Raw genomic sequence first — 13,903 nt, forward strand, 5'->3', positions numbered from 1 at the left:
TCCCAGAAGGACACTTCCAAAACTGCTGACAAACAGTTTGATTACAGCAAACCAGAGCCAAACAGGCAAACTTCAGCACAGAATCTGAGAATGGGCTGAATGGTGAATCACCACTTCATTCTTCAGTGATAAACTGCATATTCTTGCTTTCACAATATGCAGAATCTGATAGTAAAGCATTTAATGCTCCTCTCAAAAGCATTAAGTTACTGGGTTTGGTCTCTCAGACCATCTATTGCTGATGGCACATGAGGAAGCCTAAAGCTGGAAGGAAAAGCGATGCCTTAGCACTCAGAGGGAAAAAAAAAAGAAAACAAAAGTAGGCAGGAAAAACAATTGGGCTTCCAGGCAACATATTACAATTGACTTCCACTAGATAATCCCTTCTTGCCTACAAACTAATCAAGCTGACTTGTACATAAAACTGAGAACAAAACCATTCCAACCCAACTAACCCAACTTTTTAAAGACACCAGACGGTAAAACTTAAAATTTTAAGACGTTGCTTATATTTTTAACCTACAAATATTCTGGATTCTATCCATTTTTAAGAAACCACTTTTTGCCACTACTAAAACAAACGTTCACCGCTGCCAAAATGTTGAAGCATGGAAGCATATTGATACCTTAATTGAACTTTCTCCTGAAAACAGCTGACTTACGATTTATCACTTTAATGAGTTACCCTGGGGACTGAATATTGAACCGCTGAAAAACTTCTGGATACAGGAGGGGAAAAATCACCATCTCTTTCAAAGCTGCGATGTGTTCGGAAAGACCACCCACGTTCTCAAATCCAATCTAAAGAGAAATTCAACACAACAGAGTTTGTATGTTAAAGAAAGCAGCAACCTAGATCAAGGTTTCATCAGAAATTATCTCAGCACAACGGAAACATTCTGGGCAATTTTTGAAGTTGCTTTAGAGAAAACCATCAACAAAGGTAGTTGTAGATGGCACACTGAGATCTTTCATAATCCCTGGAAACACTCGCTGACACGATGATTAGTTTAAGACTTACCGCACTATCTATTTGCATTGCATCTCCCTGACTTCTTCCAACTTTCTTCTGATCCCTCTGAACTCTCTTTAGGTCCTGTTTCTGAAGTTTCACTCAAAAAGTCCTGATTTGAATTAAGGAGAAGTTATAGGGCTTCTTTTTCTTTAAGATGCAACTTGAAGATTTTTGTTTTTCATAATAATGCCAAGCAAATGTAGAAAACATTAATTAATATACAGAAGACCTAATTAATTGACATAAACTCACACAGTTAAATTTAGATAAACTTAAACATGGCTAAATATCCATTTGAAGGAGACTCATCCCTCCCCTGTTCTCTAATGACAGCAACCTTCTTGGAGATGTGCTCTCGCTGTCCTCACTGCTCTCACCACTCTCCTCCGTATCACATGTGCTAAGCAAGGGAGATGAGCAAGAGGGTGTAGAATCACTGATGTCATCTGCATGTCTCCGTCTGCAAGCAAGCATATAAACCAGAAAGTTAAAAAGAAAATAGAGCAGATACTAAGTAACACCAAAAATTAAGGGAATTCTATCTCAAAATTTATTCTGAGATCTATTTTCCAGTCCATTGTACTCCTTAGCAATCTGATTTCAAAGGCCATGACATGATTTTCCTCGTGACAACTGTCTGCTTTCAAGAATGCTCAACAAAATATCTGGCAATCAACAGCATTCTCTACGCACTAACTGCTTACAGAATCCAAGAAGCCTTTATCACCACTAAGGCAATTTATGATTTCATTTAGATCTTTTATTGTTTAAGGTTAACTTCATATAGAAACATTAGTTGATTCCAAACAGAAACTAGAGTCAGTATTTGAGTGATAACTTTTTTTTTTTTTAATCCAACAAAACTTCCATAAAGCCTCTCCCTCTAAATCGAATAAAATTATTTTTGGTTTTAAGAAAATAATTTATATCCTTCAAGATTAAATAGTCTGACTAAGATTTTTAAGGGGGGATTCTGGCTTCAGTTCCAGAACCAAAGAATTTCAGTTACAGAAACTCAGACACTACCTCCATAATCATCTTATCAGCGACCCACAAATATTGGATTTAAAAAAGAAACCAACTTAAAAGTATCCACCTCCTGCCCTCCAAATATTTCTTTCCTCTCTATCCTCAGACTACCAAAGTACCGATCATAAACTTACTCTGTAATTACCACTAAACTGAAAACCCTTTGAAGCATTATGCAGTAAGGAGACTGACAGCTCTACGGTTAAGTAAGAGCTATCACTAGCCATACACCAACCTGGCACGTCTTCTATATTTTTGTGACCCAGCATTTTCAAGTGACTCTTTCTGTCTGACAGAACAGGGCTGGCCCGAGTTAGTCCTCTCTCGATCTCTTTGTCTTACTGAAAAGAAAGAATTTAGAATAATGATACAGATACATTTAAGAGAGGAGGAAATCAAAAGATAAAGAAAATGCCACGTGTTTCACTCATCCCTAATTCCAGAAGAATTTTTAACTGTTTTTGCTTTTCATCAGTGCATGGTACAAGTGGAAAACTACGCCCTTTTTAAAGGTGAACTGAAAATCACAAGAGCAAGACTATTAAGTGTGATTAATTACTGTCATATCAAGGATACATAGCACTAAGTACGCCAAACAGCAAAGAAATACAATGGGCACAGGACACACGTGTCTGATAAAAACAGTGAAGTTCATGTGCAGAATGAAGGTACAGAACTGAAACAGAACTGTGTGCGCAAACACATGTATTTGCATTCAAAAATTTTATCTCACTTATGTGCAAGAAATAAGGTTTTAAGAGAAACTGTGCGTTTAACCTACTTTCCATAGGAGCTTGGTAGCGGTCAACAGGTTTCCTCCGTCGAAGGTTGTAACGCCTTGGAACATCTTCACCGTCATTTTCTTTGTTCTCACTTCCTCTTGATGTTTGTACTGTACCACAAAATGACACCGAATCGTTAAGTACTTCTGCAAAATATATGAAATCCAAAATGCATTACACAGATGCCTGTAAGTTTTATTATTATCATTATTTTAATGACACAGTGGATCCTGCAAAACCTTAAGATGAATTTATGCAAGTCACGTTTCAGAAATCACAAATCCTAGCAGATGAGCATGCATCTAGACATTGTCTGTCCTCTCTGAAACTGCTGATGGACTTGTCGTCAGCCTCAGTGTTTAACAACAGGCAAAATTCTGTCATATTGCTTAGCTAAGATGCAGATCTTCTGAAAACAGCTATTTCAGAAAGTCACTTCTTAGTTTGAGAAAGTGTTTAATGGAAAGGGTTTTAATAATCCGTAGTGCTAAGACTAAGCATAGTAATCTAAGTCCAAGTCTAGCTCTGCCACAAATTCTGTGAGCAATAATGGGCCAGACACAGGCTTGAAGCTCACCAATGAGAAAACAATGCCAAATGCACATAAGCTTAGGCCATTAGCTTCTGTCAAGTAACCTGAAGTTGTTTCATGAAAGATGGTAAAAAACACAAAAACCAGAGTGCAATTATCTACTGGGTTCTGGTGAATATCCTCTCACGTTAACAGCAGGACACCGAGGAAGGAACGTACATACTCCGTTCACCTACCTGTTTGCCAAAAGGACTTATCTTTTTTTCTTGGAAAGCACCGCCCTCTTTGGTTTTTATTTTTTAACCCCAAAGGTTGCATTGCTTTCTGAATGCAAGGTAGGTGCCATGGGGTATACAGACAGCACACGGAAAACTGAGCGATCAGTAAATGAGTTTGTGATCACTACCATCTCCAGTCCTTGGTGTTCCAACACTTCTATCACAAAAGCACGAATTTCTCTGCTTTATTGCTCCACTAACCCTTTCCTTTGTTCCAGTAACTTCCTTTGTAACAACACTGACACTTTCCTCACTCTTTTCTGGCGTATTTTTCATTATAAAAGTATATTCTAGCTCTTTCCTGATTTAAAATTGTAGTTTGCATTTTGATCATCAATTAATTGCCCCGGGCTCATTTCCCATTCAACGTGCTATTTAAAATTCCTCTCTACAAGCCTCTACTGCACAGCTCCCTGAAATCCACACACTTTAACCAAGCTTCTCCCTCTAGACTGGCCCCCGCCTTGTATTCAAGCTACTCTTATTCAGACTTTGAGCTAATGTTTTCCTAACTAAACCTCCAAAGGAGTCAACTCTGCTTCTCCCTTACTAGTCCATGGCCCAGCCATTCTTCCTCTGAAGAACTTCCCTCGGGTTCCCACCTGCCACTGTGCATCTCTCTGCTCCTCTGGGCCTCTGAAGGGAGGAGCAAACTATTTTCTGGGGCTCAGCCTCCTGTCACTGTCTCTCTGAGCTCCTTTGCAGGTGTGCAGGTGAGCTCTCTCACATAATCTAACTTGTCAGCTCATCTACTGCAACACCCTTTTCGGTCCTTAAGTACAGTCTTGCCCTGTTCTGATCTGTTTAGAAAGCTCCTGCGAGGATGATCTAATTTACTGCCTTAATCACAACTAACATTCTTCTTAAAAACTGTAAGTTTTCCCATCACTTCCAAGTTAATACGGCCTTTCGTGGCTTAACCTCATTCCACAAGTCACTGAGTACCCAGATGACAGCTCCTAATTACAGGCCCTGACAGCAGCTTACGGCGACTGCCTCCTAAACACAGAAATGCACAACGCTATCCTCCCTCCTGCTGAGCTTCACGCTTGGGAGGAGCTTTTCATAAACATCTGGCAGCCTATCTACCTTGCTTCCTGAAAATTCTTGCTGTGCTGCTCAAAACCATGAAAACTGTCACGCTCCTGCTGTAGCGGTATCACCGTTTCGCATGCTGAGTAATAGTAATGCTGTCCATTTCTTTCCATTCCCACCTGTCTACAACCATCTGTTGCCTTTTATCTTGTAAGCAGTTTGGAAAAGCGCTGTTGTTTTTGGTGGTTTTTTTTTTTCATCTGTTCTGAGCTCACTACAGTACAGCCCTAGAGCTCATACTAAGGCTTGTGAAGTCAATAGCAACACAGAATTTTTACAGAAGACAAATACCCTGTAGATTAGCTTCTTTCAATTGTTTAAGGCTTTTGGTTAGAACAGAGTAAAGAAAACTTAAAACCAGAACTCACCAACCTCATCTGGACTGCCAGGTCCAGTTCTTTCAAAGTCTGACTTCACTCAGGTGAAGATATCAAGGTTCTCCTAATTCCAAGCAGCAAGAAAGATCGGTCACAAACGTGCAGAAAAACAGACGTGCATACACGTACATCCACTGACAGACACGTCTGTCTGTTGATGCTTACACAGTAACATTATTGAGGCACCCCGTATACACACAAAAAATAAATTATTGCACAAGAGGAGAGAATGGGAATATGATTGCATGCACCCACAATCAGTAACAAGAATTTCTGCTCTAAACCAGGGCTCAGTACATGCAGATACACAACTGAGTGCATTAGTTAATCAGAGGTTAATAACCTACAGCGTGACAGAACCAAGGAAAAAGAACTACCTTTCTAGCAGACATACCAAAAGAAATCATACAGGCGTGTGAGAGATGCTAATAAAAAGTACTGTGGACAATTCTGGATTCATTTCACAGCCCTGGGCAACCAGCTCTAGGTGTCCCTGCTTGAGCAGGGGAGGGTTGGACCAGGTGACCTCCAGAGGCCCCTTCTAACCTCAACCATTCTGTGATTTGAGAGAAAAAAAAAGGAATTCAGAGCTAAACTAAAAGCTATGAAAGTAGGTTATCGGGAAGTTTTAAAATGATGTGCCTATCATTCAAAAGAACAGTAATTTAATAAAATAGTTGAATTTAATAGAGCAAAACTAAGACAGAGGAAGTATGATTGCTGCATACAATTTTAACAGGGGTTCCTCTAGAGACAGGGGTTTATTTAAGCTCTCAGGCAAGGCCAGCACACAAACAAATATACATAAAGTAGCCATCAGTTCATTCAGCTGGAAATTTGAAAGGCTTCAAGTTCCTGAAAACTCTGGGAGCAGTTTGCAACCAAGGAAGAATTCTAAAATGCAAGTTAGGTCAATTAAAGAAAACAGCTCCATTTGCCTGTAACAGATGATTAAAGCTACATGATACTGGAGATTCTTTGTGAGCTCTCAGGAAAAAAAACGTTAACAGGAATCAAAATTCGAGTGAGTGACCAACACAGGAAGCTATGCACTGCCTTTTTGTTAAGCTTTCCAAGTAAGTGCGTTCCTGAGCATGACGAGAAATATGATTTAGGAGTTAAGGAGAAAAAGCTAAACAGCTTAAACTGCCAAGCTGATGGAAAGCACCAGTCTTTTTGCATATTCAGTCCCCCAGGCAGAGCTTTTAGTAACATTTGGAGTAAAAACCCAAGTCCGAAACAGCTGTTTGTAAACAGCGTCCATTCAAAAAGCAGAAGGCAATTCAGAAACTGGAGTGGAAGACATGCATTTCAGCATCTCCCCGTTATCCCACATCTTCTGCAGAAGATGCTTCCTCCACTCTGAAAAGATATCTGGAGCACAACCCTATCAGTAAGACATGAAGATATAACCAGAGAGCAAGACCAAATGGTAGTTTAGACCACACTATTCTTTGGAAGGAAGTTATTTCAGTTCAATTAAAATTACAACTAAGTTACTTCCCTACGTGAAATACTCTACAAAAATGGCAAACTGACGGAGTATTTGCTCTGTCATTTGTACCTCAACATCTTCCCAACATCTTTGGCATCTACGCATCTGCTCCATTTCATCCATTTTTTGTAGCACAACTTCCGCAGTACTAAGATACAAACTTGACATGTAAGAGCAAAGTTAGGTATGTATGAAAAAAATAAAACAGCACACACAATCAATAAGAGATTTTAATGTAGTATGCACAAAGCAAAAGTCATTGACACTTAGCCAAGACTTTAGACATTACCAAAAAATTAGGTCAAATCTTTAGTTTTGATAGAGATTTAAGAACAAGCTTTTGAGGATTTGCAAACATATGCTGTTTTCAGGTTTATTTTCCCCTCTTACTGAGCACATTTAAAATATATATATATTTAAATGCAGGAGGAAAATAAGAATTCTGACATCCTAGTAAGATGATATAAAAAAATTATGTCAACTTTTAATCCTACTTAAGTTGCTCTGCACAGTAGCATTAAGTCATTTTTTGTTAACCAAGGAAAGGCTGTTTGTTCTTCTCTACATGGGAATCTAAGTTTCGTGTTGTAGAAAATGATGAAATGAAAGGAAAGCAAATTCTGAAGCAGAAAACAATTTTGGCTTCAGAAACAGAAATAAACCATGGACAGAAATGCAGAATCGCTAGGACTACTTTGCTTTGACTGTATCAAACTGTCCTCAGTTTCTTACCCAAACATTACATTCACTTTTGTGAGTATGGAACAAAAAGTTCATTAAAAATGACGGCACTTCTGATGCTAAGAAAACTGCCAAATGGGGAAAACTCAACAAATTGAACTCTCAATGCCAGGAGCAGCCATACCTCTTTGCTGTCAAAAAAAAGAGCAAGTCAAGGCCAACATCATGCCATAGTGCAAAGGCTTGCTAAGAAAGATCATTTTAAGAGGTCTGCAAGAAAAGATGACTTACTTTGTTATAAGTTTGTCAAATAGAATGGACGAGTTAGTAGTCGAGTACCGACTGCGTCGGACTCTACAGCTGCGGCGCAGCTCCAAGTCCCTGTTTTCTCCATGGACTCGTCTCATAGTTTTTGCACCAGCTCTACTCCTCAATGTTCTGGTGACTGAAACGTGGAAAAAGTATTTTGAAACAGTCAAGATGGGATTCTCCTTATTTCACCATTGCTCTTGTAAAATGTAAACAAACAAAAAAGGCACCCTGAAGTGGATTGATTTTTCTTTAAATTTCAGATCAGAAGTTGTTGACACAACCGCTGCATTACACTTATTTATCGCTCTGCACGTTTAAACTGTCTACTTAAAAACTGTGACCTGTAGAGAATTTGTAAAGAGACTGAAAGCTAGCCAGACAAAAACAAACGTGCAACTTTTGTTCCATGCAGGAGGGAAATTTACTCCAGTTATTTCTGTCTTGGAAAAGTGAGAACAATCAACACCTTTCTCTAAGGTGTTTTCACTCCATTCATGTCAAACTGTATCTAACAGTGCTCAAAAAAAACACTATTACATTGCAAGCCTCTTCCTAAGAGGTGTATGTTTTATTACTCTGTTTATGCATGCAGCACTTTCATTTCCTGCATTATGATCTAACAGCTCAAGGAGGTAAGAATCGTTTCAAGAGAAACACCCAAACACCAGATAACTCAAACTCGTGCTTTTTAGAAAAAAGCCTGCCCATTGTTTACCGTACAGCACCCTTTGGCACAGGTTTGTTGCTTGCACTGTCATTAAAAGAGCCAAGAGGACAAGGGGAAGGGAAGAGCTACACCACTGTGGTGGTAGGATCACAGCTAAGGTTTAGTTTTGTGGTTGCCACCTATAAAACTAAGTTTAAACTTACCAAGTATCAATTTACTTTGCACAATTAGAACAGTTTGCTTTGTGCCTACGAAGCTGCAATTCACACTGCTCCCTCCCCAAGGAATTCATAAAATCTCCTATTTGCACCTACCTCTCTTCACAGAAAAGTCACTGATGAGTGAATTCAGCTGACTACAGAAGGCTTTGGTGCCAAATGAAAGCGATGGAGTGACCAAGTGCCATCCTCTTCAGTAACCAGCATAAATAGGTATCCCGGGGAGTTACAGCCACTTACCTGTGTTATATTCTTTTTTTTTTGTTCCAATTTCGGCTTTCTCAACTGCCTACATTAAGACAGAGGACACGGGAGAGAAGGGAGAAAAGACTTTTTGCATTAAACCCATCAAGGATGGGAAATTTCACCATGTTTACAAGCCAGTGCTCCATGGTATACAAAGAGAAGCCTGTAGGCCTCACGGAGGATCCAGATCCCAAGTCTGCTGTGTACCATATACATGCGGTTCTGTATGTACCCACATTTCCTAGCTTGCTCATGTTGAATTCTCAAAATTATGAGCAATAGCACCCAAGTGGAAAAGATACATGTCCTGGTTTCAGTTAGGACACTTAGTTCTCCTAGTAGCGGGTACGTTGCTATGTTTTGGCTTAGGATGTGTGAAAGGATGTTTAGAAGAGTGCTGATACCACCCCGATGTTTCAATTGCTGCAGAGCAGTACTTACAACAAGCCAAGGACCTTTCAGTGTCTCACTGTCCTACTAGCGATCAGAATTGGCACACAGCAACAGCTGCAAGGGGACAGATTCAGGATGGCCGACCCCAACTGGCCAAAGAATTCTATGCACACAGAAATCACACACACAATTTCTAGGTTGGAAGAGACCTCAAGATCATCGAGTCCAACCTCTGACCTAACGCTAACAGTCCCCACTAAACCATATCCCTAAGCTCTACATCTAAACGTCTTTTGAAGACTTCCAGGGATGGTGACTCCACCACCTCCCTGGGCAGCCCGTTCCAGTGCCTAACAACCCTTTCGGTAAAGAAGTTCTTCCTAACATCTAACCTAAAACTCCCCTGGTGCAACTTTAGCCCATTCCTCCTCATCCTGTCACCAGGCACGTGGGAGAACAGGCCAACCCCCACCTCGCTACAGCCTCCTTTAAGGTATCTGTAGAGAGCGATAAGGTCGCCCCTGAGCCTCCTCTTCTCCAGGCTGAACAAGCCCAGCTCCCTCAGCCGCTCCTCGTAGGACTTGCTCTCCAGGCCCCTCACCAGCTTTGTTGCCCTCCTCTGGACCCGCTCAAGCACCTCGATGTCCTTCTTGTAGCGAGGGGCCCAAAACTGAACACAGTACTCGAGGTGCGGCCTCACCAGAGCCGAGTACAGGGGGACAATCACCTCCCTAGCCCTGCTGGTCACGCTGTTTCTGATACAAGCCAGGATGCCGTTGGCCTTCTTGGCCACCTGAGCACACTGCTGGCTCATATTCAGCCGACTGTCCACCATCACTCCCAGGTCCTTCTCTGCCTGGCAGCTCTCCAACCACTCATCTCCCAGCCTGTAGCTCTGCCTTATGGCAACACGCTGCACCATGGATAGGGCGGGGCAGCCGGGCTGCTAGGGGTTACGCTGGGCACTGGTCAGCGGGTAGTGAGCAACTGCATTAGCAGTACTATTATCATCATCATCATCATTATTATTTTCCTGTCTTAATAAACTGTCTTTATCTCAACTCGCAGGCTTCACTTTCCCGTTTCTCTCCCCCATCCCAGAGAGGGAGGTGAGAGGGTTGGAGAAGGGCTGTGTGGTGTTTAGCTGCTGGCCGCGTTAAACCACAACAACACCTCAAAGGGGTTGGGGAAAAAAACACATGTTTTTTTAGAAAAGACTTTCACTGAGAAGAAGGATTCTAGTTTTAAGGTACTGGTACGCCATCAGCATGCTCATAGGCCTTTGCTGATTTTAGCCGGAGGTTTATCAGGCCACAACTCACTGCACATGCTTTCTCTCTTGCTTTTCAATCTACAAATCGAACAGAGATTGAACATATAGAAATACAGTATCTTGAAAAGCGTCTTCTGTTGACAGTTCCCCTCAGTATCGCCATACTTTCTTCAAAGCTGGAGACCGAACACCGCAGCATGCTTTTTCTCATTGATCTTAAGCGGTGTCCGTTGAAACATTCACTACTGGTAGAAGAATAATCCTAGGGAAAGAAGGAAATAAGAATATATTTATGTGAACCACGTAGATTCAGATAAAGAAATTCTTCCTCACGCAAGTTTAATTAACCCTCCTGACTTGGTAGTGGGGCAACTAATGGCAGGCAGGCACTGAAACGCTGCTGTGCTCAAGAAAAACCTGGAGGAAAAAAAAAAAAAAAAAAAAAGCTTTCAAAACTAAAGCTTCCCTCTCCCCACCATTTTCTTGTGGATAACTTAAGCTTAATATCCTTGGCAAAAAGATATTGCAGCAAAACCTTTCACATAAACTTAGTGTTTCGTGAAAAACAACAACAACAAAAACTTTAAATTCAATTGGAATTTTTTTCAATAAATTCAATCAGAATTTAAATTCAAAACTTGAAATTCCATTGAATTTAAATTAAAGAGAATAAACTAATTAAATTTAAAAAAATTAAATTCAATTGACTGTTCAGAGGAACAGTCAAGCTTGACATTATACATCCTAGAATTAAAATCTAGTTCGAGTTTTTCTCCCATCTCCAGACCTTGCTAAAGATGCTTATTAGGAGCTCTGTCAAAGAAAAGTGTAAGGCTTGTTATATCAAAGCTTCGAACCCTTCTTACTGCCCTTGACCTTCTTCACATTGCTGCTCCTACAAGGGTGAGTACTATCATTTTTAGTACGGGAGGGAAGCTGTGATATCCTTGAGTGGGGGGTCGTTCTGTTTACAAAATGAAGTTCCAGCAAGAGTACATCAAATGAAATTTCACTCCAAAGTCAGAAAATAGACAAGATTCTTCTGCTTCCCGGCACTAACTTTACTAAGAGCTTAGTTAGTGTTTGCTCAAGGTAACAGCAAAGGCATGAAGAAGTTAGAGGAGGGCACTGGTAAGGGCACGTGGGAGAATGCTTTTCTCCCTCCTGTTCTCCGTGCTGATAGAAAGGGGCCTCATGAGATGCTTGCCCTAGCACAAGTTTGAATCCAGGCATCTGAAACAACTCTTGAAGACGTTTTTTATTCCCCAGACCCAGCAGAGATGAAACGACCTAAAGCTTGATGAGACCAGCCTGGTCTGCCACAGTGATGTTTAATGTTTTTCCTGTGGGAGGCTTAAGAAAGGAAAGAGTGGAATAACTCAGGAGACCTCTGTACACATAGTTATGCATTTATTTGATGACTTCTCTGCAACAAGCACAGTGCCGTGTACTCGTGTTATTCTTTATCAGCTCTTCTTTTATCTTCACCTTGTCTCAAACAAGGGCACAGCCAGGAACAATGGACCAGGAGCCCTGACCATCCTCTGGCTCCTACAAAAGCATCCCAAGTCAGTGAGACAGCAGACACTGAGAAGCACTACGTTACCTGCAGCAGGCTGCCAGCAGGGCAGAACTGGCTCGTATCAGTCATACAAGGCTGAAAAAAACGCACTCAAGAAGTGAAATTCAGCAGAAGCAAGTGGCTAAACCAGAGCAAGGAAACTGCAGGAAGGAATTTTGTAGTAGTTTGAAAGTTATTTTCCTCCTACTATGGGAAGTGATCAACAATTGCTTCTAAGAAGTTAGCTGTTGGGTGTCTCTAAGGAAGCAAGCAGATGCTCAAGTGCCAGCCAAACAGATAAGTGTGTTTAGGCTAGGAGCTCTGGTGTCAAGTCCCTACGCAGATGACTCAGGAAGGCTCAGCAGAGAAAAGGGCCACTTCCCACTTTCCCCAAACAAAAAGGGAACTCTGGAGCACACGGGTGTCTAGTACAGGTCACAACAAAACGACCTTGTTCGGCCTGAGGAATCACAGCGGGGTTGTAAAGCTGCAGACAAACAGCCTCCAGAGGGACAGCCGCTGCTTACGGTCTGCCACAGGACTCCTTGGGACTGGAAACTTGGGAGAAGACGAAGCCATCAGACTCCGGTTTACCTGAGACTTTCTGCTGCATGCTCCTTAATCTAGATGGATGAAATAAGCAGGTAAATGGCTTGCTGGTATCAGGAAAACTGCAAAAGCTGCTATTGCCGAGTCTTTGCGCACCAGAAAGTCAGGGAAGAGACATTAGGATGTGAACAAGCAGCTAGGAGCAGGATCGCCATCTCTGTCATCTAGGGCACTTCTACATGTCTCTGCTATATGAGTGTTCCAGCAAAGGCTGGCGGTCCTACAAACGAAACAGGAGTGACTCTGTGCCTCGAAGCATGGGAAAGTTCTGCAAAGAGGTGAAAAAACACAAAGAAAGAAACCAAACCAAACACACCTTCCAACCTGTTTCATGAGAAGGATTCTGCTTTCGCTTCAGTGAAAACTTTACATTTAACTTCCCCATTCCTGCTCCCACAAGGAAAGCGGGCCAGCTGTTTGCCCTGCCTGACTTTGCACAGCCTTCCCTCACGTGCCACGGGCAGATCAAGTCCTTGCAGGCTTTGACAACCGCTTCTCATGCACACTGCAACGGCAAAGTGGAGATATTGAAGCAGCCTCCAGCGCCTGCTTGCAAAGAGACGACACCCCAAGGGCTGCTTCCTGCTTAGTTCAGTAGACTTGAAATGAGAAGGGGGAAGAGAAAGAGCAAAACAAAACCCCAGCCTGAACCCAAAGAGCCGAGAACGCTGAGCTCGGCGGCACGGAGAGCTGAAAGCATCGCTCGGAGGCGGGGCTCGCCCTGAGAGCTGGGAGGTACTTTGAGGTGGTTCTGCTCTGCCTTTGGGAAGAGCAGAGCTTGAGCTCTAGCTAGCTGTGTGTACAGCAGCCAATTCCTTCAGGTGATGCTGAGCAGGGATGGGAGAAGCAAGACGGAGCTGGAAATGATGTGGATGAAATACCAGACACACAAATCGTCCCTAAGAGCAAATTAGGGCTTTCCCTAACACCATCAACCCCTTAAGGGAAGTCGTAACCACATTACACCCCCTAACGGTTTTTTTTACTTCAGCACTAACTAACCCTGATTTTTAGCCTTGCTCTCCGAGCCCCCTCAGCACCCCCCGCGTGCACCTGCCCGCGGGGCCGCCTGAGGGAGTGGGGGGTTGGTGAACGAACCCCCCCCCAAAGCTCCCCGCCCGGGCTCGCTCGGAGGGAACCCCGCGGGAACTCACGGCCAGGGCTGCTCTCTGCCTGCTCGTCCTCCTGCCGCCGGGCTGCAGCGAGAGGAACTCGGAGCTCGAGTCCATGGCAGCCAGGGACCGCCGGCGGCTGCCGGCGCTGCGCCTCAGCACCACCATGGTGGCGCCGCAGGGCCTCCCGGAGGCGCAGCGCCCACTGAGGCGGCCCCGTGGCCCGCT

At 42.7% G+C, this 13,903-nt stretch overlaps 1 protein-coding gene and 1 long non-coding RNA gene across 3 annotated transcripts; both read right to left on the reverse strand.

The window, feature by feature from the left end:
- Positions 1-50: 50 nt before the first annotated feature.
- On the reverse strand, positions 51-13,897 carry LOC140000348 (ATPase family AAA domain-containing protein 2-like). 2 transcript variants are annotated; one of them, XM_072030209.1, is made up of 10 exons: positions 13,718-13,897; positions 8,722-8,770; positions 7,576-7,729; positions 6,673-6,763; positions 5,100-5,172; positions 2,826-2,936; positions 2,280-2,385; positions 1,353-1,475; positions 1,022-1,124; positions 51-801 (listed from the first exon to the last, which is right to left on the reverse strand). In XM_072030209.1, exons 1-5 carry the CDS (start codon positions 13,841-13,843, stop codon positions 5,149-5,151), a joined length of 444 nt encoding a protein of 147 aa, XP_071886310.1. In that variant the 5' UTR covers positions 13,844-13,897; the 3' UTR covers positions 51-801; positions 1,022-1,124; positions 1,353-1,475; positions 2,280-2,385; positions 2,826-2,936; positions 5,100-5,148. The 2 variants fall into 2 exon arrangements, 1 of the variants encoding a protein (XP_071886310.1); XR_011805491.1 differs by lacking the exon at positions 13,718-13,897 and having other exon boundaries at positions 51-1,124; positions 8,578-9,030.
- LOC140000380 (uncharacterized) lies at positions 11,789-12,779 on the reverse strand. Its single transcript, XR_011805525.1, has 2 exons — positions 12,660-12,779; positions 11,789-12,577 (listed from the first exon to the last, which is right to left on the reverse strand). It is a non-coding gene; the product is annotated as an uncharacterized lncRNA (long non-coding RNA).
- Positions 13,898-13,903: the final 6 nt, after the last annotated feature.

Source organism: Anas platyrhynchos, chromosome 33 (genome assembly GCF_047663525.1).
Source record: "Anas platyrhynchos isolate ZD024472 breed Pekin duck chromosome 33, IASCAAS_PekinDuck_T2T, whole genome shotgun sequence".
NCBI classification, from domain to species: domain Eukaryota; kingdom Metazoa; phylum Chordata; class Aves; order Anseriformes; family Anatidae; genus Anas; species Anas platyrhynchos.

Excerpts from the sequence above, each read along its gene's own strand:
- LOC140000348 (XM_072030209.1), bottom strand. The coding sequence starts at position 13,843 with ATGGTGGTGCTGAGGCGCAGCGCCGGCAGCCGCCGGCGGTCCCTGGCT. Across the intron at positions 8,771-13,717 it reads GGCAGAGAGCAGCCCTGGCC|GCAGTTGAGAAAGCCGAAAT; the intron begins GTGAGTTCCCGC and ends GTCTTAATGTAG. Across the intron at positions 5,173-6,672 it reads GATGTTGGGAAGATGTTGAG|GAGAACCTTGATATCTTCAC; the intron begins GTACAAATGACA and ends GCTTGGAATTAG.